Below are 22,359 nucleotides of genomic sequence, written 5' to 3'. Positions count from 1 at the left end.
GCTCTTACCGTATAAAATTATCCTATGCTGTATCTGTGAATATATATTTATACGCGTAGAAGGCTTCAGTAGGACATGCTATGTTGCCGTGAAGCATGTCAAGATACACAGAGTGCAAGTGTCATGCAGATACTGCCTGTGCAGCACAGGTCTCTGGTTACCTAAACATACTGTATGTTATATTGAATACCATCAGAGCTGGGTCATGTGACCACAATGGTGACGTGTGCTTGGAATTCTGGGATTTCTTGTTCCTTTCAGACACAGTTGGCACCGCGGGATGTTGAGCCATGTGTTGTATATTTGCTTTAAAAGTGAAAACCATGAATAATAAATGACTACACTGGCTTTGCTTAGTCACAGGTTAGTACTCAAGTCAGCCACACAAACTAGACCAGTTGTTTCACTCCGTGTGAATGTCAACGAATGCCTGTTATGCTGAACTGCTCAAGCGCTCAGTTTCGTATGAGATAACAGCGATGAGCCAAATAAAATTCCAGGGGAAAAGCTAACTGAAATGTGGAAGCGCACTCACCAACATCCCTCTGATATCCATCATTCCACCCAAACATACAATTCAAAAATAGTGCTGTCACTTAGCAAAAAGACGTATCGTATGGTACGGATGAAGGATTTAGCAGGTTGAGGTTTTTAATGCACTGATTTAATCTCATTTTAATCTTCTTTAAAGAAAGCATTCTTTAAACAAACATCGTCCAGTGCAGCACACAGTCTCCCCACAAAGACAGAAACCATGCGGAATGTAGGCTACCCCCCACAGCAGGTAAATAAAACAGCAGCAGTCTCTGCTGGCGTCTTCTGCAGGAAGCACCTGGGGCAACGCCTACACTGTACCTCTGCCCCTAACACTAACATGCTTCCAGAGGGGAACAGTGACTTTGATTTAACCTTGACAGTGTGTCTATTCTTTTGCTTTTCTGCAAGCGCTTAAGTAACATCTGATTCCTGTAACTGAAGTACAGCATTGCTATGAAACCTTTCATAAGGCAAAAATAGTGTAAATAAAAGAAGCAATGGTAATTAATTTACAGAAAAATTGAATGTTCCCAGATCAAAAAAACAACCTACCAAATTATACCAAATAACATATAACCTAAACCTAAAGTTGTTTCTTATCATAATCAAGTATTATGTATTGTACATAATGGTACAGTATGTGCTATACTTTCATACGACTGGCAGTGCAGTACGTTTGTTTACACCTTCGCCACAAACACATGAGTAATGCGTTGTGCTACAACCTTACGACAGCTAGGACAGCTAGGCGATAGGAATTTTTCAGCTCCATTATAATCTTATGGGACCACCGTCATATATGCGGACAGTCACTGACTGAAACGTCCTTACAGTATGCAGCACATGCCTATACAATACATCTGGAATTGGCTCATTGACAAACATATACTATACTCTATTTTCGTTTTTTGGCTTTTTTCGTAAAAGCGGAAATCCGCTTCGGATTTCTTTTGGCTACAGGTGTTAATGTAGGTCTTTCGTAAAAAGCGAAGCAACATAAAGCAAATGTCAGTAAAGTGGGGAGATACCTGGATAGGTTTGTGGAAACATAGCTAAGTAGCTAGTCCCATGCGAAACACATGTTTAGTGCCCACTCCATGTAGTCACTTGTGTGAATGCATCTATAAATAGATTTGCAGGCTCAGCAGAAGGCAGCCCTGACTGATACATTGTACCTATGTGTGAACGAGGCCCTGGGGACCTGGCCTACTTTCTAAAACCCGCTGGTGAACTTGGTAAAAGCATAATGAGATATGAGGGAAGGCTTTCCAATTTCTGTCCACACAATGGGCGAAACGGCCCAGTGTGTAGCTGCGGCTGGAATTCTCCACAGATTAAAATACCTGAACTGTGCTGTTTACCGCTATTACACCTATTTATTTAAAGTATGTTCGCGTGTACATGTCACTGATGGGAGTTGAAATGTCTTTCCACATCTGTGTCAGTACATAATTAAGAAGAAACAAACTCAAACAAACGTTCGGTTGAATAAAGCAGGAACTATACAGCCATCTATAGCTTTCACCTTCCCTTGAGCGTGAAAGGAACGTTAACCTGGTAATTTATTCACAGTCACTGGGGTCTTGGATTCAGAAGAAAGAGTTGTCATTATCTTCATAAAAGGATCCGACTTTTGAATAATACAGTAGACATGTCACTGAAGAGATATAATCCATACAGTATTTCTGCATAGGCTCCTGTTCAGGATTCAGTATATACAGTGACCGGAATTTAACATCTTCAGTGTTCACTTCCTGAAAAACAAAAGATTATAGAAACTGAAAGCCATCTTACAACCCACCATCAAACGGTGACGTAAAACATAGACTATGGATTTCGAGAGCAACGCCAGTGGCCATGGTGCCTCATCTGAAGAACCTGAAGCTGTTTCTCTTTCAAATGAGCATGTGTACTGATAACAAAGGGGGTGAAGCCACCTTTTAATTCACATGTAAACCATTTACGGTATAGCCTACAAAATAGCTGCATTAAGCCGCAACATTCTCAAGTCGTTTCCTTTATTACATTAATGAAAGTTAATCTGCTACAAACTTGGACACAGCTTTGCAAAAAGTAATCAGTGCTTTGTTTTTAGTTACCGTTGCATGATTGTTCGGGATACAATTTATTATTTTGTAACATCCCTACAACCCTGATCAGGATATGCATTTACAAGATGGATAGATATTTGTAAATATCAATTACCAATGTAATTTTTATTACGGACTCGATTGTTATATGCTTATGCGCATTTAGTATAAGCATATGTGTATGCATGTAACACACATTTCAATAAATGATATGTGTTGTGTCATGCCCGGCTCGTACAGTACGATCCTCGTGTGATCCCCCCAACTGTCTAAACAAGATCAATGGAGGGACCTACATTTCTTTGCTCCCATGTCATTTTAAAAGACCAAGGACTTAGGAATAGACCTCTGCTGGTATGTCTAAATGTAACCTGTTAGTGCAAGCAATAAAATCTGATTTACTGAGGCAAAATGTAATTTACATGTGTAAAACATGAGTGGTGTGGGCACCCTTTGGTGCTGATTAAATTATCTTTTGGTCTGTTTGCAAATGAACCAACAAACTGCGAGGAAGTAATAAAATTTATATGCCAAGCACAGCACATTGCATTACCTCAAATTTTTTAACTGAGGCACAGACTGGCAGCTGTTTTGCTAATCATCAGATTCTGATATGAATGGAGCCCAATTCATAATCTGTAAGGCTTCTGAAATACTCTAATAAAAAAAGACACCTAGGTTAGAACATACACCTTGCACTTCAATTACATGTGGATTGTTTGATTTGAAATTTAAAACTGCAGAGCACAAGGGCAAATTAAGGAAAAATGTGTCTTTGTCCCAAACACTATGGAAGGCACTGTAACTAATACAGTATTTAAATAAGTGAATAAGAAATTTAAATAGATGCATTTGAATAAACAAATAATCACAAAGAAGCACAGAATTAGAAGGAAATGCAGACAGTCTCCAGGTTAACAATGTCCAGCTTCTAGAAAACTGGTACTTATGAACAGACTGCCATAATTATACAGAAAATTGGGGTAAATACAATGGTTTTTAACGGACACATGCACACATAACTTTGAGACGGTCATGAAAACACTGTATGACTTCAGCAGTTCATCAGCTCAGGGTACATTACAGTACTGCATGCATTTACTTTTATTACTACATTTACTGTACTATTATTTTTCTGACTTTTCTGACTGACTTACTTACTGATTCAACTTAAAGACAGACTAATGGAACAGATCTCATTCAAAACCTGGGGACTGCCTATATCCCATCAAGCCTTCTTTACCACTAAGTGAATAACTGAGGAGACACCAGTCAAACATCTGGGTACATCTGCCTGAAACCATGTCAATGACATGGTCACCCAAAGCAGTAGGACATCAGTCTGAATCCAGAGTCAGTTGAAAGCCTGCAACACCGGCCTAAGTGTACAGGTGTCTTTATTAGATGTTAACTAGCTTGCTGCTAAATTAACTTATTTTTATTTTATTAAGCTTTTGGCGCAAATTATTGATAACAGGTGAGGGTTCAAGATTACTACAAATATAAGTTTTAAAGGCATGTTTGTCATTTGTGAATGACAGAACGGAACCTCAACAGAGCAGAAAATGGCATCATATAATCTATGTGCAGTTACTTCTAGAAAATCATGTCATCCTTCAAGACAAACTGCAAGATGTTTGCCAGTGTCTGTACCTGCTGTGGCCAAAACCAGCAAATAAGTTGAATAAACTGGCACTCAAAGACCAAACAAGGTCAGGCAGGATAAACTGTGACCTCATTCAAGTGAAAAGACTGCAGAACCGGTGATTAACCAGACGTGAAATGAAAGCTCAGGTAGGTGCTGCTAGAAGTGCAGATGTTTCAGTGTGAACCTTTCAGAGGAGAAGCAGTGAAGCAGGTATGAATGGAGGAATCACTGCAAAGAAACTCCTGTCAAGAGAGCAGGATCACAGGCCAACAAACAATACAAAATGTGGACATCTGGGGTATGGATTATCAGAAGCTAAATTTAAATACTTGCAATATATGGGTCCAACTGCCACATATGTAGAAGGAACAGAGAAACTGAGAACAAGTGTTCGCAGATTCCTATATCACAATGACTGGTGGCAAATATTAAATGTTCATGTCAATGAGTGTTTAAATACATAAGAATTATACCACGTTTTCTGGCTTCTGATTGGCTGATAATCTTACAGACGGCTTTCTTAACGGCACATTTAAGATTCATTTCTGCACACAAACCCTAAGGACCTGATGGCCCGAGAGAAATCAGTCCGTGTAGTAAGTGCCAGAGCTTCAGGCTTTTTGACATTAAACCTCTCTATGTCGGTCTGGCCCTAGATATTTCATAAGTGTTTCTTTTGAATTTTCCCCCATTTCCCATTTTTCCACTGACCTTCCATACAGGAATCCCTTCCAGGGTGTTTTTGACTGTGCAGGGGCCTTGTGCTTTTGCTATATCCGAAATAGGCACTGACTCCTCCCTGTACGAATGGATGGATGGATGGTTCGATGGATGGATGGAAAAGGCAACTATGAGAATTAGCCATAAAAGTGCAGTTACTGCACCAGAGAAAGCAAACAGAGCTCTTTAACATTCTGACCTTCATGTTACCTAGTTAGAGGCACTTCTTCTTTGCATAATTACACACTGCAAATCACTCACTTTATTTTTGCATCCCCCCCTCCATTCCTTCATTTCACATATCAGTTTTTCATTATGCTTTTTTGCCGTTTTGCTTCATACATCCAGCCTTCCTTATTTATACACCATTATTCCTATGGTTTTTTAGAAGCATTGTTCTTTCCTAAACCGAAAACATTTACTTCATTTGAGTAAACCCACATTGTAACAATGGCGCAAGTTCTAGTTTTAGTTATCCTGGATGTGCACTGACATGAACATCATTCATGCCATTACCATCTTTACAACAACCGCATAGGCAATTTCCAAAATCATTCTTGTACCATGATTAAGCCTGGGAGTAGAGCGAGGTGTATTAATATTATATGTAATGCACTGAATTATTAAGAATCCATAACATAAATTTGTAATTTTTGCTGTTAAATTTTCTGTTATCCTTATCTTGTTCTGACGGTGTGATTCGGATGTCTGTATTTTGTCCTCATTTCCTCATCAGTAATTCAGGTCCATTTATGAGGTTTGTGTTGCTCATTGGAAATTCTGATCAAAACTCAAACTGGCTCTTCATGGATCAATTTCTAGATTGAACTTTTAAATAAATGCCCTGGAATTTAAGCACACTAAAATTTAATTATTATAAATAATGAACGACTCGCCACACAGCATACAGAAACAAAACGGTCAAATCAAATAGGGAACTATACGTGCCAGAGATTTATTAATGATGGAACGGGATGAAGAAATCTAGCAAATGTTACATGTTCTTTACATATTCACAAACCAACTTAAAGGAGTTATAGCGACTGTTTCCTAGCAATTGTTAAGCCATTCCACAATTAAGAAACGTAGCACATGAAAAGTCAAAATGATAAAAAGCACAAAGTGAAACATGTAGAGTCATTTTTTCTGCACTTGAAGAGTATTTTTGATTCAGTGTTAAGCATATGCTGAATTGAAGGCATGATCTATGTCAGTAACTTATTTTATAACCAGACGGTCAGTTGAGATCCAGTTAGGTGGAACACCTGCAGAATCATCTCAGAGAAAACCATGCAGAACACAAGAAGAGCGAGTAAAACATTGGGCTTCCTATCAAAACTTCAGAACTATCATTTGTACTTCCTCAAATGTCAACTGGAAAGGGAAGAGAGTTCAGCCTTTTAAACGTGGTCTGTCCAGGATGTCCCCTGCCCTGTGATGGACTGCCACCCCATCCAGAGTGTCCCCCAGCTAAGTGCCCTGTCCTACCTGGGACTGATTCAGGAAGATCCTGACCAGGACCACAGAAGACAAGTCAATATATCATTGTCGACATTTTAACAAAGACAAGACTTTTACAGTGATTCACTCCCAAGCAATTAAATCTGTCATCCATGATATCGATTCTCTAAGAGTCGCTAAGAAGATGGATAATGGAGGCATGTTATTCATGACGTCCCCAAAACTTCTCTGAAATCCCCCCCAACCTGTGCAGGTCCTCGGGAGTCCATTTCGATTGCAGGCTTGTAATGTGTCCCATTGCGCAACTGCAAGACAGCTCTACCTTATCTCCTGATTTGACTTCCCCTGTATAATGACTTCATTACTGACTCATATAAAGTCTGTCCCTATTTACTTTTCTCTGACCTCAATCAGTAATGAATAATATATGCAATAAATTATAAACATTTACATTACATCACCAAGCAGATCTTTTCTTCATCAATGTTAATAGGTGACTTGGCAGGCAGAGATAGCAAGTTTTAACACATGGAGGGCAAAATTAACCATGTTTCCAAATAAAGGAAGTTTGTTAAGGATCTGGGATGAAGGTGGGTTTAACAAAACTGGGGCCTTCGGTGTGAGTTCTGGATCTGAAGTTATGTAATATAACTGGTCATGAAGCACAAGTGCAGCAAATGAATGCGCTTGTTTCCTACTTCCACCCATCGATGGCCTTCACCCTCCCCCAGCTTATACCAGCTACTTGCAAAACGTCACACGAGAAATTCACCACTGAAAACACAAGAGTTTTCTCTTACCGGCTCCCATTCTCTGAGATAAGGATTACATTTCTGACTGCATAATAAGATATGGTTATTGAATGAAAATGACAGAAAGTACTTGCAGTGGAGGGGGATGTTTGGTTCTGTTTAGGTAACAATGCTTTCTTTATATAAACGGGTGTCATACTCAGTTTGTCACAGACCGCAGGGTTCGCCGAGTTCGCTTGCTTGGATTGATATGCTGACTGAATGCATCACACAATGCAAATTTCTCATTTATTCTAGTGCATATATAATAAAGTCAAGTAAAGGGCACGCTTAAGTTTTAGTATAACAACATGCTTGTTTTGCCTCATGTTTGGATTAATGCAACCCTCATGCCATTCATTTAATCAACAACACAATTAAGAGAAGGATGATAATTAACAGCTCAACCAGGAAGAAAAGAAACCAACACACCCAGGGTATGTGAGAGAATGATTCCGCCCCAGATAGAGATTTGTAGTGAGCTTCCCTAACCGTTAAGCCAGCACTACCCAGTGCCAGGAAGGGTATGGAGTGAAGCTGTGTATTTCAAGGGTACAATTATTCCATCAGATTTGAACAAAGAAGAGCAGAATGTTCGGAATCCAACAAGGACAGGATGTATAAAAGTCCTAAAGGAATTTATACAGTACAACTCAATGAATTGTACTTTGATCTCATTCATAAAAACTTGTGCAACCCGCAGGGTCACAGTGAGTGTGAGGAGTAACCTGGACCGGATGCCAATCCAGCTTAGGGAACCGTCCCAGAATTTTGTAAGTTACACACAGAGAGTTTGGGACAAAAATAAAATCTACAACCTTAGGGGTATGTGACAACAGTGCTACTGCTTATACATGATTCCATGCAGACTTTCACCCCCAGGTTTGGAAAAATGTCCTCTGAGCTGCTATATACAAAGGCAATACTAGTTTTGTTCAACCTGCTACATAAATAAAGAACCTGATCTTAATGGCATGCATGACAAACTGATAATACATCACCTCCAGGCTCATAAAAACCCAGACACTGAACTACAATATAATTAAAACTTCACAGCTTCACCTCAAAGGACCCATTAAGGGGTGGCGTCCTTCCTGATTGGTATTGGCTGGTTCAGCGTTACTTTGAGCCAATCAGCACCATTATTCATTTAGGACAATTAGACAGTAACACACACACATCTACACACACACAATGACAGGTCTTATTCCTCCCCAGGGATTGAATTGGATGATGCTAGATGTCCATTAACAGACAATAAGAGCTCTGTCTTAAAATACCACACAGGTTTTAATGGAAGAAACATACATTATAAATAAAAGACAACATGAGATTATAAAGTGGAACAAATCCTGAACACATATGTACTTTTTGCCTTTTGTCTTTATTTGCAATTTATTTTATATAAGACGTCCTGTGTGCCTTGTGACTGGTTAGCGCCCCGTCCTGGGTTATTCCCTGCCTTGAGCCTCTGGGATAAGCTCTGGACCCCCACTACCCTGAATAGGACAAACGGTTATGGATGGATGGATGGATGGATGAACTACGTATTTAAGTAAAGATGTTTTAAATATAAGCTTTAAAAACGGTGAACCTTAAAAATAAAATGACACTCATGCTATAAGTGATTAAATTTCATAACTGTGCCAACGGTGATGGTGTCATTCATTTTCTTATGCTGACTCCCCTATAAAGTATGTTGGGAATATATTTAAACTGGAAAAAATGCACTGACACAGTAGTAATTGTTCAATTGCTGTGCCATTAAATGGGAGGGTTCCTGAGGCTGCAGTATTAATGTAAGTGGCCACTGACCATAATTGGATTAACAACCAAAGTCAATGACTAATTAGGCCACTGCGAGAGGTTCTAATTTTGGAAGCGTCATGTCAATCGAAAAATCATATCACATATATTTTGACTTCCCTGTTCTAGCTTTCCTCCATAATCTGGAACTGTGCTTGCCTTTTGTTAACCATTAGAGATACTCTAACCGCTGAAAAAAGCTTCACACGCACAGATATACATAAGGATATGCCAACAATAGCAGAGGAGCAATGGAATTATTTCCAGGCTTTATCATAATTCTTTTGTTATACGCTTTCATAATACAGCATTTTGCAAATATCAGAGAATGCACTGTTGTATATGCAATTCTTTTCAAGTTATCCCTGACAAACTGAATAAATGCAGTAAAAAGCTCGCACAAAACTTGTGTTTATTACAGGGCTTATCCATCATGCCATCTAAAGCTTTAGTTGTGATTCATGCTCCGTCGTATTTCATTATAATGTCCAGCGTACCCCCCAGGAGCACTCATGTGCAGTGAATAATCATCCCACTGTATGGTCTGGGGGTGCAGTGTGGGGTCCTGTAAGCTTTCACCTTCAGGCATTTTCTGCTGCATGTAAACATCACACTCTGACTCATGTGACACTGCACAAGGTCGTAACATATTTATACTGTGTAAAACATTAAAATCTTTACAATTAATTATACATGAAATGACCCAGCCAGTCAGCCAGGTAACAGACTGACTCTGGTTACATACAGCCATCCTCCAGAGCTCAGCCCTGGCAGACCAGCCTGCATGTTAAAACTCATAGGGATAATAGCTAACTGGCAACAAAGGAGATTTTAAAAAAGGATGCCTCCTTGAGTAGGGTTTTTATTTTTACATGACCTCGAAATACAGAGAGTCTCCAAACAGTAGCATTTTCATTAACCTGACTGCTGAGTCTCATCCAATCATTCCTATAACTGAGATAATGGAACCCTGAGGGAGAAGACATTTTATTGTAATAATACCATTCAGAGGCAAAAAAAAAGACCTTCGTAAAATGCAAAGTGCTTTTATAGTGGCGGAGAACTCAAAAGCCATGGCCATACTGTATGTACTTAAGAAATACCCTAAATATTGCCCTAAAAACAAATACGCTGTTTATTTTGCGTTAATACATTCTGCACGTTATGGGTTGTTTCTGTCCTAGACTCATGCTATTTGGATGCTATATCAAGGTTTTGCCTTTGGGGCAGTATATTACAGTAAAAGCAGTTTAAGCAAGTCTTGTCCAAGATGAAATGGCCCTTATTCTTTGCTCTGTTTAATTCTCTCCCCTTGAAGAATCGTTTCCATGTCAATACAACGCTTTTCCCAGAGTGCGAAAAACACTGTAAAGATTTTTGTAAGCACGGACGTTTCTGTCCTGTCGGAGGTTGCTGGCTCTCAGTCTCTTTAGTGACAGAGCTCCCTACTGCTTCCAGAACTATCTGTATGCAGCAAAGTCCTGCTTTCAGATGTCACACAGTTGATGTGCATCAGTGTGTACCACACCTGGAGAAATGAACTCTGTAATCTACGAGTGAACACCAGAGCTGTCTAGGGACACGTCAGAGCACATGTCTGGGACTTGGGTTAGAATACTTTGTGTCACTGCAACACCACTCACTCTCAGTACTCTCCCTACAGATCAGCTGCATTTCTTCCCTAAAGCAACATATCAGAAAACTGTCTCAGGCACACAGCCCAGTTCATATTGCCACATGATCTATGGCCATCAGCCGCACAAATTTCCTACTATAATATGTTACATTTGGTATCTATGTTTTATTTCCAGGGCGGCATGGTGGCGCAGTAGTTAGCAGTCGCCTCACACCTCTGGGACCGGGGTTTGAGTTTCCACCACGGCTCCGTGTGTGGAGTTTGCAGGTTCCCTCCTGTGGGGTTTTCTCTGGGTGCTCCAGTTTCCCCCCACAGTCCAAAAACATGCTGACGTTACTTGGTGTTACCAAACTGCCCATAGGTGTGCCTGTGTGAGTGACTGGTGTGTGGGTTTGCCCTGTGATGTGTTGGCGCCCCATCGTTGGTTGTTTCCTGCCTTGCACCCTTAGCATGTGGGACAGGCTCCAGACCCCCCTCCATCATGGATCTATCTATTTCCTCAGTACTGTGAAACCATGATGGCAGCGTCCTTGTACAGGGTGATGCTGTTGATGTCAGACAGCCATAGGAGAACTACAAATGGTCATTAATAAGCATGGTCACATTCTCTATTCTACACTCTCACTCTGCCTAAAATTAATATCTGAAATGTATTAAGGTCCCCTTTATGAGGTGGAAAGCTAGATCTGACAGCAAAAATATTTTATTTGCTGCTGAATATAGGAAGGAATTTACATTTTATGAATATCTGAAAAAGAAACTATATATATATATATAGATATATATGAAGAGTTCATGTCTCCGTACTTCTGTTTAATGTTACAGCTGGAAGGGAGATTTTCCTCCCACTGATCTATGCAACCGACACAAGCTTTTGATGAACTGAAACAGTATATTTGTATAGTGATGTGTTTGTTTCGGATCTGTATTCCAGCACTATGTTTGTGAAAATATCTGAAATGACCATGAGGTGCTGACCTGACAGTACTGGCATCCATACTGCATGAATCATTCTGAAATCGTAACATATTTTGCACACAGTCCACCCATAGGGTAAGTAAAGAAATCGCTGTTTCTTAAAAGACATCTGTGCATGTCTGACTCATTAGCCGAGTCTTGAGAGAGATGTCAGTTTCTCCTCTTGATTTCAGACTTTGCTGCTGACCTTCTTGGACCACAGAAACATAATGGCATGTCAAGCCGACAACCACCAGGCAAGCGACTCAGAAGAACAAATATAGTAGATACTTGAGATAAAATATGTGTCGATTCATTAATAATGAGCAAACATGAGATCAGTATTTCACTTGTGTTATTCATTACTTGTTCTTAAGTAGCCCCTCAGTAGTTCCTTCAGTAGGCCTAGTTCACAAAGGTTTACAGAATTAACAATTATAGTAACAAATATAGTAATTGCTCGAGACAAAACATACGTCACAATTCAGTAATGATCGATGAACATGTGATCCGTATGTAACAAAGACTAAATTTGTTGTTAATTAATTCATAAATAAGAGCAGAATACTATATTATTTAATTTTATATTATACATGCATATCATGCATCATATAGTGCTGGAAGATTTAGAGATGCCAATTAACCTCATTTAGAGTAGATTTAAATAGAGAATGTGCTTAGCATTTGGAAATGCCAAACTATTTTCATTAATACCCTTTTAAAGTTTCACACAAAATCCCTACTTATATACAATGTATGTAAAAACTTCCTGTATATATCAAAAGAGAGCCAATCTGTTAGACAAATTTTGGAGAAGTTTGAAAATTCAAAATGAATTCGGAAAATAGGCAAAATCAGCAAACACTGCGTTTGTAACAGAACGCATAACTGCTGAAGGAACCCATGCATTGAATGACTGAGCAAATCAATACATGACCCATTTGCTGAATGAATCACTGCTCCTAACGCCAACTACAGGTGACGAATTGGAAAGCAAGTAAGCCTCAGACCGAAAATTAAATACCTTCATGTGTAATCTGCCATTAGTGCTAAATAATAACAAAGGGATTTGGAATTAAAATGGTAATTTCACATTAAAACATATTCCGTTGTTGGGACTGGTCTGCAGCCGTCGTCAGAGACACATTCTTGTTAGTGCGATAAGTAAGAAGTATCTGATGGATGATTTTCAAACTTTGCAGACACATTCCATTGGTCATAAAGTGGAACTCAACGAATATTGGAACAAATTACACCAAAACTCAAGCAACAGCGCAAAGGGAAGGGTGACCGCAGGAGACGCTTGACCTTGTGAACAGAATAACTATATTTAACCTTATTACTCTATTTATTCTACTTCATCTTTGATGGGTCTTTATTGCCGTGTCACAAGACATTACATACACAAAACATACACCTGAAAAACTCCAGGTAATACACCTGAAATTGAAGCAGTCCTCGCAAAAGAGGACGAAAAGAGAGGCTGCAAAAGCCATTTAGTGCATGAACATGTTAAATTTACAAAGACGCATCTTTTTCAAACTTCCCAGGAACCTTGTATAATAGAATGCGAGATGATTTTCTGAATATTCTAAAATGAGGCTAATGGGTTTTTTTCCAGCCTCCCTACTCGGCATATTTTTTTCGTAGCAGTCTGGTGGCCGGTCACCAAAATTTATCATGGGGGAATTTATCCGTGTCGCTTAGCCCCAGCCGTAGTCAGTGATGGCAGATGAAAGAACAGGCGTAAATCTGGTGAACATAATTATACTGACAGAAGTCACAGGGTTGGACTTTTAATAAAGTATTTTTGTAGAGGTGGGGATTGTGTGTAGGGTACGCTTAGGGGTTATAATGGTAATAATTTGGCTATACTGCAGCAGGGCTGGGCGATATTACGATATATTGTTTTATACGTATCTATTAATAATTGCACTGTGTCCATTCAATGCCAGTCACTTTAAGCAAGACAGTTGAATTTAAACTGGGATCTGCTTTCTGGAATATTTCAGTATAGATCCGCATGTCCCCGCATACATCATTAAGCCAACTAGGGGGGTATACGTGAAAGTGGATTGGGGTTTAATCCCTAACTATGACACATGTACAGTTAGCTTTATGTTCAGTTTGCCGGCTGTAATATCTTTCAACAAAAGCAAGGAACACCCCTTGGTTTTCCAGAGTTCTTTATGGATGAATTTTAATTAATATTTCAATGATTGTGTGTGCACTTCACGTTCACTAGCACAGCGGTCTTGCATAAAAACACTGACGTGATGGGCAGAGTGCAAGTATTAATAAATATGTATAAAAACACGCATAGAAAAGTTACATATCTTATTACAGTTACAGTTATTGTTAGTAAGGGAAACGGAGCTATTTGTACACCTGAAATACTTGTGGATCGCATTACATTTCTGACATTCGCTCCTTTTTATTTGCGGATTTCTGTCCAATTCCTACCGCGGCTGATCTGTAGAGAAAAATCCATAAATATGAAGTGCAGCCCTGGTATATTTATCGGGAAATGAGATGACTTATACTGTGAGATTTTGGTCATATAATGTAAGTGTTTGGCACAGCCCAATATTGCAGTACTTTCTTTCAGCGAAATTTATCTTGGGGGACCCCCCCTGCGCCCCAAGTCACCAGAATAGTGATACTTCTGAAAATACAGCATACCACAGTACATAGCGTATAGACGGTATGATCTAAAAGCAGAAAGCACCCAAGCCTAATGTAGATAGGGGGCTAGAGACAGAGGATGGGTGGTGTGGGAGGAGTAGGAATTAGAAGGGGGGGGGGGGGGACGTTGCGACGGGGGAAACACTGTTGTCATGCAGACAACATCCTGTTTATTTGTTATTTATTAGTTATGCTCTTATGGGTTTTACTTTTGCACTTGCATTTTCCTAGAATTTGTCATTTACCGAGAGCATTTTAACTAAGTAACTGAATTAATTAATGACTGAGTCAAAGATGCAAATCTTTCCACTAAAGTAAACCAAACAATTGGCCAGGCACCATGTAACCCGATCCTGTCCCTCCTCTGGCCAATTAAATTTGCAGGTTCAGCTGCTTAATTAGCAGAGGGATCACATTCTCGATTCCTGGGAAGATGATCTGAGGATAAGAAAGCCTCTTGTGTGCTGTTCCTCCCAGTGCTGAGTGTGCACAAACCAGTTCGGGTTACAAAGCCGACGCAGAGAGACAGCCAACGCAACAGCATTCAACCTGCTCTGAGTTCCACCATTTTTACTTTTGCTGAAAAAACGTTGGCTGAAAATGTAAATTACGGATGGATTGTTGACAGAAAGAAACCATTTTTATTTTGGTCTCATCTCACAAAGAAACTGAGGTAGAAAACCAGTGGATAACTTTAATACATTGAAAGAAATAATGGCAAAAGTTGGATATATGTATGACGAACCTTAATAACAAGCCACAGTGCAGCACAAACACACGGCATTGTGGTTGATAGAGGGAAAATATGAGCAATTCATGGTGAATTTTGCCCTTCGTAAAGACCAAGCACCATGTCAAAAACCCTGCTGTAGTTTTGACTAGAAATGTCCACATAATCACATAATACACAACATCAACAATAATAATAAGTGCACAAGCCAGTCTTCAAATGATTTTAATAGCGTTTTATAGCGTTAGAATTCCACAAAACATTTAAAATGCAGCTGAATAACAGAACCTCTCTGGTGTTTTCTTTATCATGTCCAATGCAGGTGAAAGACACATATTTGATATTGATGAGGATAAGTGGGTAGAGGATGGAAGTACTGTACAGTGACTGTATACTACATAAGTGGTTGGGGGAAAAAAAGCAGAATTGTTAACTGGCTGGTAACTCAAATACTACAATATTTCTTACTACAACTCCTGTTTTTCAGTTGCAGAATATTCTTCATCAGAATTTCTTCAAAATGGAAAAAAAAAGTTACTGCCAGCCTCACCTCTCCATCCATACTTGCTGAAATACCGTGTTATTATGTTAGTGTTCTGAGGTCTAATGATTTACAATGAGAGACAAATGCCAAACCATAATCCAAGAGTCTGGGTCAAAAATACAAGCGAAGTTCAAAAACAAAACACGACAAAACCGAATCCCAGCTACATTTATCAACTGCCAAATCAGAAACCGCCACATTAGATACCACTAACTTAGCTCTCATATACATACATACATACAAACATATTATTTTATAGACCACCTTTCTTTTTTACGCGCATTGTTGTCAGACTGATTACCTTGTATCTGACAAATAAAACCTCTGAATCCTTGGAATATATAGCCAGCAAGTGTGTCTAATATTCAGGCATGGTAGGGTGTTTTCTGTCTGGGCATGGTCTGACAGGGCGTGGTCTGTCGGGGCGTGGTCTGATTTGGCATGGTCTGACAGGGCGTGGTCTGTCAGGGTGTGGTCTGATTGGGCATGGTCTGACTGGGCGTGGTTTGACTCGGTGTGGTCTGTCTGGGCATGGTCTAACTGGGCATGGTCTGTCTGGGCGTGACCTGACTGGGCGTGGTTTGACTGGGCATGGTCTGACAGGGCGTGGTCTGTCAGGGCGTGGTCTGACAGGGCGTGGTCTGTCGGGGCGTGGTCTGATTGGGCATGGTTTGATTGGGCATGGTCTGACTGGGCGTGGTTTGACTTGGTGTGGTCTGTCTGGGCATGGTCTAACTGGGTATGGTCTGTCTGGGCGTGGTTTGGCTCAGCGTGGTCTGTCTGGGTGTGGTCTGACTGGCCGTGGTCTGTCTGGGTGTTGCCGCAGCCTGCCACATCTGTGCTTTGATGTGAGATGAAGTGTGATGTATATTTGTCAAATTTACATCTGTCGATCCATCAATCCATTTTATGAAACCACTTATCCCATTCAGGGTCACAGGGTTCCGGAGCCTATCCAGGAGGCTACAGGCACAAGGCAGGGAAGAACCCGGGATTGGGAACGAACCCGCCGCAGGCCAAATTTACAGCACAATCTCTCATTATATGTTCTGCACTCTCAGAACTCCCGGAAGTTAATCAAGGGTTTCACAGCAGTAATCCTTCCTGGGAAGGAACCCTGACACATTCTAAAAAAAAAAGCTATCCTAAATTAATCACCATACAATTTCCTGCAAAGCACGGTGCATTATAATATTCATTCCTCTCAATTTATCTCAAAACAAACTACACAGCAAAGTGAAGTGTCTCCAATGATATGTGACAACCCAATTACCTTGGCAAAATGCCTGAGCTGCAAGAATGAGAATATGTACGTTCTATGCTTGCCGTTTGGCTAACATTTGGAGGGTGTTAACTGAGAAGTTAGGATTGCAGAAGCTGTCCTTGTATGTTATATGACCATCATAACTGCAAGCGATTTTCATACTTAAAAAATAAAAGTGAAACCCCTTCAGGAGTGTAACATGATGCAGCAGAGAAGAAACTGAAAAGTTTGTCACCAACAAATGGATTTAACAACACATTTGTGAGTTTTTAACACCATGCAGGACGACATCCTAAAGAGAAAAGGCAGTAGTAGACAGTGTAGTATAACAGGTGCTTAGAGCTGAATCTAATCCAGGCAAGACAGCATGTGTCTTTTTCTGCAGCAACGACATAAAAACAAGATGAGTTGTCTGTGTTATGTGACATTGTAAAATTATCACTTCCTTGACTAAAACATAGAGGCAGACTGATGGCATTTGATTATCAGAAGGATGAGAGGCACAGTGACCTGGATAGCACCTTGTAGCATGTGGCTATGGTCCAAGAGAACAGTTTTTATACCATCTGGGCAGCTTACCAGCACCTTATGCACAGTGCAATGCAAGGATAAACCAAGCACTTTTGCGCTTTTTAAAAGCATGTTTCTCAGATGAGTAACAACAGATTGCATCCTTTAGCTATTCATCTGTAATAGCCTCTTATCCCAGCAGGATCAAGGTTATCAGGAGCATACACCGGGAAGGATAGAGGCATCTTCTGCTCTGGACAGGAAGTTGTTCAAGCGAGCAGTACAGGCAATTTATAATCTTTAGTTCACCTGGACAGCATACCATTGGATTGTTGGAGGAAAAAAACCCAAAGAAAAACCCCATCTACAGACTCTGCATAAAGCAGCCCGAATCTGATCTCTTTATTTGTGTGTTTTTCTCTGAAACAGAACACTTTCATTCAGGGCTTTCATGGAAGAGTGATGAGTCACAACTCATAACCACGATGTTAAACTTAAACCCGAATAAAATTAAACCCCTTTACTATTGCACTTCAGGTGAGTTATCGTATAAAAACTGTAAAATAGCTGGCACCAATGAAATAGAAAGCATTCACAAATGATCACTACACTCTGTGCCAATAACTCTTTTATCAATGGATAGTACTACAGTGATATCGTACACTTCACTGCGTCAAACCATAAACCCAATGTGATTACGCTGCACTGATGAATTAATGCCAGTATTGAGAATTAGCTGGGTCTATATTGATGGCATGACAAAAGGCGTATAAACGTATTATACAGTGTAATAAAACCGACTCTATTTATGAAAACTCCCAGTAAACATCAATAAACACTATTTGAATTATTGTTTTTAATATACACTTTGAAATAATAGTGTTAAATGCACTTTAAGAGTAATTCATAAAGAATAGCGGCAGCGTCTATACAGTTAATCAGCAACTCATAACAACGTCATCGTATCAGTTTTTTACCAAGATAACAGTATAATTGCACTGCAGAGGATAATACTATTTCTCTGGCGAGATAATAGAACAGTGTTGCTGATTATTAGTCCCACTCTTCATAGCGCCTAGCAACGCTATAATTAGAAATTTTACGCTTGACTTTTGCATACGTTTGCATTGTATCTCGTGAAGAGACCGATAGACGCTGACCGCGGGTGCCAAATACCGCCTGTTCTCATATAAAACTGCCATGCAAGGAAAACATCAGATTCCAAACTTGCATTTGAGACTTTTACTTACATTGAATAGTTGAATAATTTTCCATTAGTATCAGTTCACTTGAAAACAGAAAGAATACAGAAAAAATGAGAATCCACTTGTAAATCCAAAGTGTGAAGGCGCTGGAGTGCAGGTGTGAATCTAAGCACCCTCAAGGCATGGCACCTTTAGCGGTCCATTTACAGCAGGAGCGAAACTAACCAGCAAGATCCCAAATCAAGGCGGGCGCATCATCACCCAAAACGCACATGATAATTAAAATCCGTTAGGTATCACGGCGATTGAACTGTTCATTAAAATACAACTATAATAAAGATCAAGCGAAATCCCCATTCAATGATTATTAAAACGTCCAGGAAATGAAGAGAATATACACGTAATACTAATACGAGGAATAATAAAACATCCAGGGTCTCTCAGTGAAACTGCATTTTCACCCTATACGCGGGAGGAGGCCGGCGCTACCGGACGGCGAGCAGGCTTTCGGGGGTCTGGGTATTCCCCGACGGCTCGCTGAGACCGGGATCCCGCCTCCCACCGATGCGTCTCTCTTCTTTGCATCGGAATGGTACGGAGGCGGAGGAAGGGATAAGATAAAGAAAGAGGAGGGGTCTGTGCATTTAACCGACTATACTGTACGTGAAGGTTGGTGGGAGCCTATGCCACATTTATTAACATTAATCCACTCTATCGATTAATTGCATTTTTCATACAACGATACACATTAGCATCTTATATCACTTTAGTTTTCTAATGGAGTAGTATGTACAGAACTCAATACACAGCTGAATCGGTTGAATTAACAGGCAAAATAGTCTCTGTACGCAATGCGTTATATCAAAACCCCTCTAGATAGGAACATATGGTAAAAGGCATAAACATGGCAGAAAAATAGACCCTTTGCATATATGCTTACATGCCCCGCATATTAATTTGATTATGAAGTCCTTCTCGATTTAAAAACAAATCAATGGTAACATGGTCATATATTACAGATCATTTAAACCAGCTGATTATATTATTATTATTATTATAATTAAAATGATTAACATTATTATTCAAATTTCCTTTTGGTCAGTCCACGAAATGTAAATATATAAAATATTGATTATAGACTTGCCCATACAAAAGCAGCATTATTATAAAACAGCAACAAATTAGTAACAAGTAATAAACAAGAAATTCAAACCATAAAAAGTTATGATAGATAGATAGATAGATAGATAGATAGATAGATAGATAGATAGATAGATAGATAGATAGATAGAGAGATAGAGTTGCAATCAGAAATATTCAACCACTTCACCTCAAAGGACATGATAGTGATGTAAATGAACGATAATGACAATAAATGAAATTGTGGAGCATCCTTTAGCTTGTATAACTTCTAACAAACGTTTTCGGTAAGTACTGACAAGCTTCTAACATCTCTCAACTGGAATCTTTGCCCATTCTTCACGTGTAAAAGCCTCTACGTCGGCGATGTTTGATGGCCTCCGTGCTGCAACTGCCTTCTTTAAATCGCACCAAAGATTTTCAAATCAGATTTAAATCTGGTGACTGAGAAGGCCACTCAAGGATGTTCCAGGATCTTTCTCTTAATGAAGCTTTGGTTGATTTGGAGATGTGCTTGGGATCAGTGTCTTGCTGGAAAGTCCAGTGATCACCAAGGTGCAATTTGTCAACAGAAGGCATCGCATTTCTCTTTAAGATGACCTGGTATTTCTGGGAATCCATGATGCCAGGTACACGATCAAGATTCCCAGTTCCTGTTGCAGAAAAACAACCCCAAATCACCAATGACCCACCTCCAGGCTTGACCGTGGGGATGGCATTCTTCTGGTCAAAAGCCTTGGCTTTTGCACGCCAGAAATACTGCTGGTTCATATGTCCAAACAGTTTGGTTTCATCAGTCCATAGAACTGTCTCCCAAAACTCTGGAGTTTTATCCAAATTCCTTCTGGCATATTCAAGTCGACTTCTGACATTCCTTGAGGTCAAGAGTGGAGTGTGTCTTGGAGTCCGGCCATGAAGTCCTTGTTTATTCAGTGCACGTCTTATAGTTGCCAGTGAAGCACTTGCACCAGCCTTCATCAGGTCATCCTGTACTGTAGGTGTCTTGCAGTCACACGGGGGTTTCTCTTAGGTGTCCCGACTTAGCTGCTAAGGGCCCTGGATGATATTTTGGGCTTTCTTCCACGGCCAGGCAGGTTTGCAGCTGTTCCGAGAGTTTTAAACTTCCTTATAATGCTCCCAATGGTATCTCTTGGAATGTTAAATGTTTTGGAAATCTTCTTACTGAATACTCAAGGCCCTTCAGGCATGATGAAATAATCACCTCTCTCAGCTTTTGTGGAAGCTCCATTGTCTTTCCCATGATTGCAACTCACGCACCTTGAATACCTTCATGGGTGGGGATTATATATGCATCACAGCTGAAGCAAATGAAGGATCATTATAGAGTTCCCAAAGACTTAATTATGTTTCAACTCCACTTCGAGCCATAAAAACCTGCAGAAAGGTTGAATAATTGTGACATCTTAAGAAAATGTACTATTACACACAAATACTATGTCATTCATTTTCCGTGTTGATTTTATGTTTCACGCAACCCATAAAGATGCCATCCAAAGCAGAATCTTGCATTTTTAACACTATTTTAATTGATAAATCCTTAGCATTTTTGGGGGGGTTGAATATTTCTGATTGCAACTGTATATATGTATATAAATGACATCTATCTAAAGTCCTAAATTGTATTGTTTACCTCTGTATTTCGTTATACTTTAATTACGTTGTATTATATATTGCAGTAACACTGTTATGTATGACATATAGAGAGAGAGCAAGAAAGTGAGTGATTATATTTTAAATGATAAAAACGCTCAGGTTTCAAAGTTTGTATCAGCTGGGTAGAGAGAACAAGAACTGAAGGTAGATGGTTGTTTCAAGACCACCTTGGTGCCCCATAGCAAAGGCTCAGCATGCAGATTAATGGTGAGAACGACACCACATACAGTGCAGTTCATTTTCATTCCAGCTTGACTTGCCTTGCTATCAAACACAGTCACAGAGTATCACTAATGCCTGAAAACTACCAATGCCAGGTTGCCAGGAACAAAACACAGTTTTGCAATAAGTGTCTTGTATCTGAAACAATGTGATATATTTTCCCGAGTTTGGTGACCAGTAGCTGAGCTTTTGACTTGTTGGTGATGGTGTGTAATACCTGCATGTAGATAAGTGCTAGAAATACATGTCTGCATTGCTGAGCTGAGGTCAGACTTGGCTCTTGCACGATACTTTCATCATTCATTCTGCAGACAGAAAGCTGGGTATGCAGCAACGGTTCACAGGAGACCTTTGAATACACCTAGGTGGGATTGCTCCGTATCAGAATCATGAGCCTAGTTTACTTAAATTCACTTAAATTCATGCTATTTATTTCAATCATTAAAATATTATAAACTGGAAAACAATCTACTTAGTTTTGTTAAGTATTTCATTTAGGATTGTTTTAATGGTATAGTTCAGTGGTTCTCAAACTCGGTTCTCAGGATGATATTGATGATAGATAGATAGATGGATGGATGGATGGATGGATGGATAGATAGATAGATAGATAGATAGATAGATAGATAGATAGATAGATAGATAGATAGATAGATAGATAGATAGAGTGATGGGAAGGAGTGACAAGAAGGAACTAAAGGCAGACCACATGTTTTCAATAATAACAATAATAACAATA

At 39.7% G+C, this 22,359-nt stretch overlaps 1 protein-coding gene across 11 annotated transcripts in view; it reads right to left on the bottom strand.

Annotated features, from left to right (window-relative positions):
• Positions 1 to 22,359, bottom strand: part of lrrc7 (leucine rich repeat containing 7) — a 165,193-nt gene that overhangs the window by 70,309 nt on the left and 72,525 nt on the right. For 9 of the 11 annotated variants that reach the window (XM_048976696.1, XM_048976700.1, XM_048976702.1 and 6 more), the window contains exon 1: positions 18,630 to 19,156. The exons of the other annotated variants lie outside the window; for them this stretch is intronic. In XM_048976696.1, coding sequence (XP_048832653.1) covers positions 18,630 to 18,654 — 25 coding nt within the window. In that variant the 5' untranslated portion in view covers positions 18,655 to 19,156. Of the gene's footprint in view, positions 1 to 18,629; positions 19,157 to 22,359 lie in introns of those variants that run through there. 11 annotated transcript variants of the gene reach the window in all.

This window comes from Brienomyrus brachyistius, chromosome 15 (genome assembly GCF_023856365.1).
Source record: "Brienomyrus brachyistius isolate T26 chromosome 15, BBRACH_0.4, whole genome shotgun sequence".
NCBI lineage: Eukaryota > Metazoa > Chordata > Actinopteri > Osteoglossiformes > Mormyridae > Brienomyrus > Brienomyrus brachyistius.
This window is presented reverse-complemented; position numbering and strand designations above follow the sequence as displayed.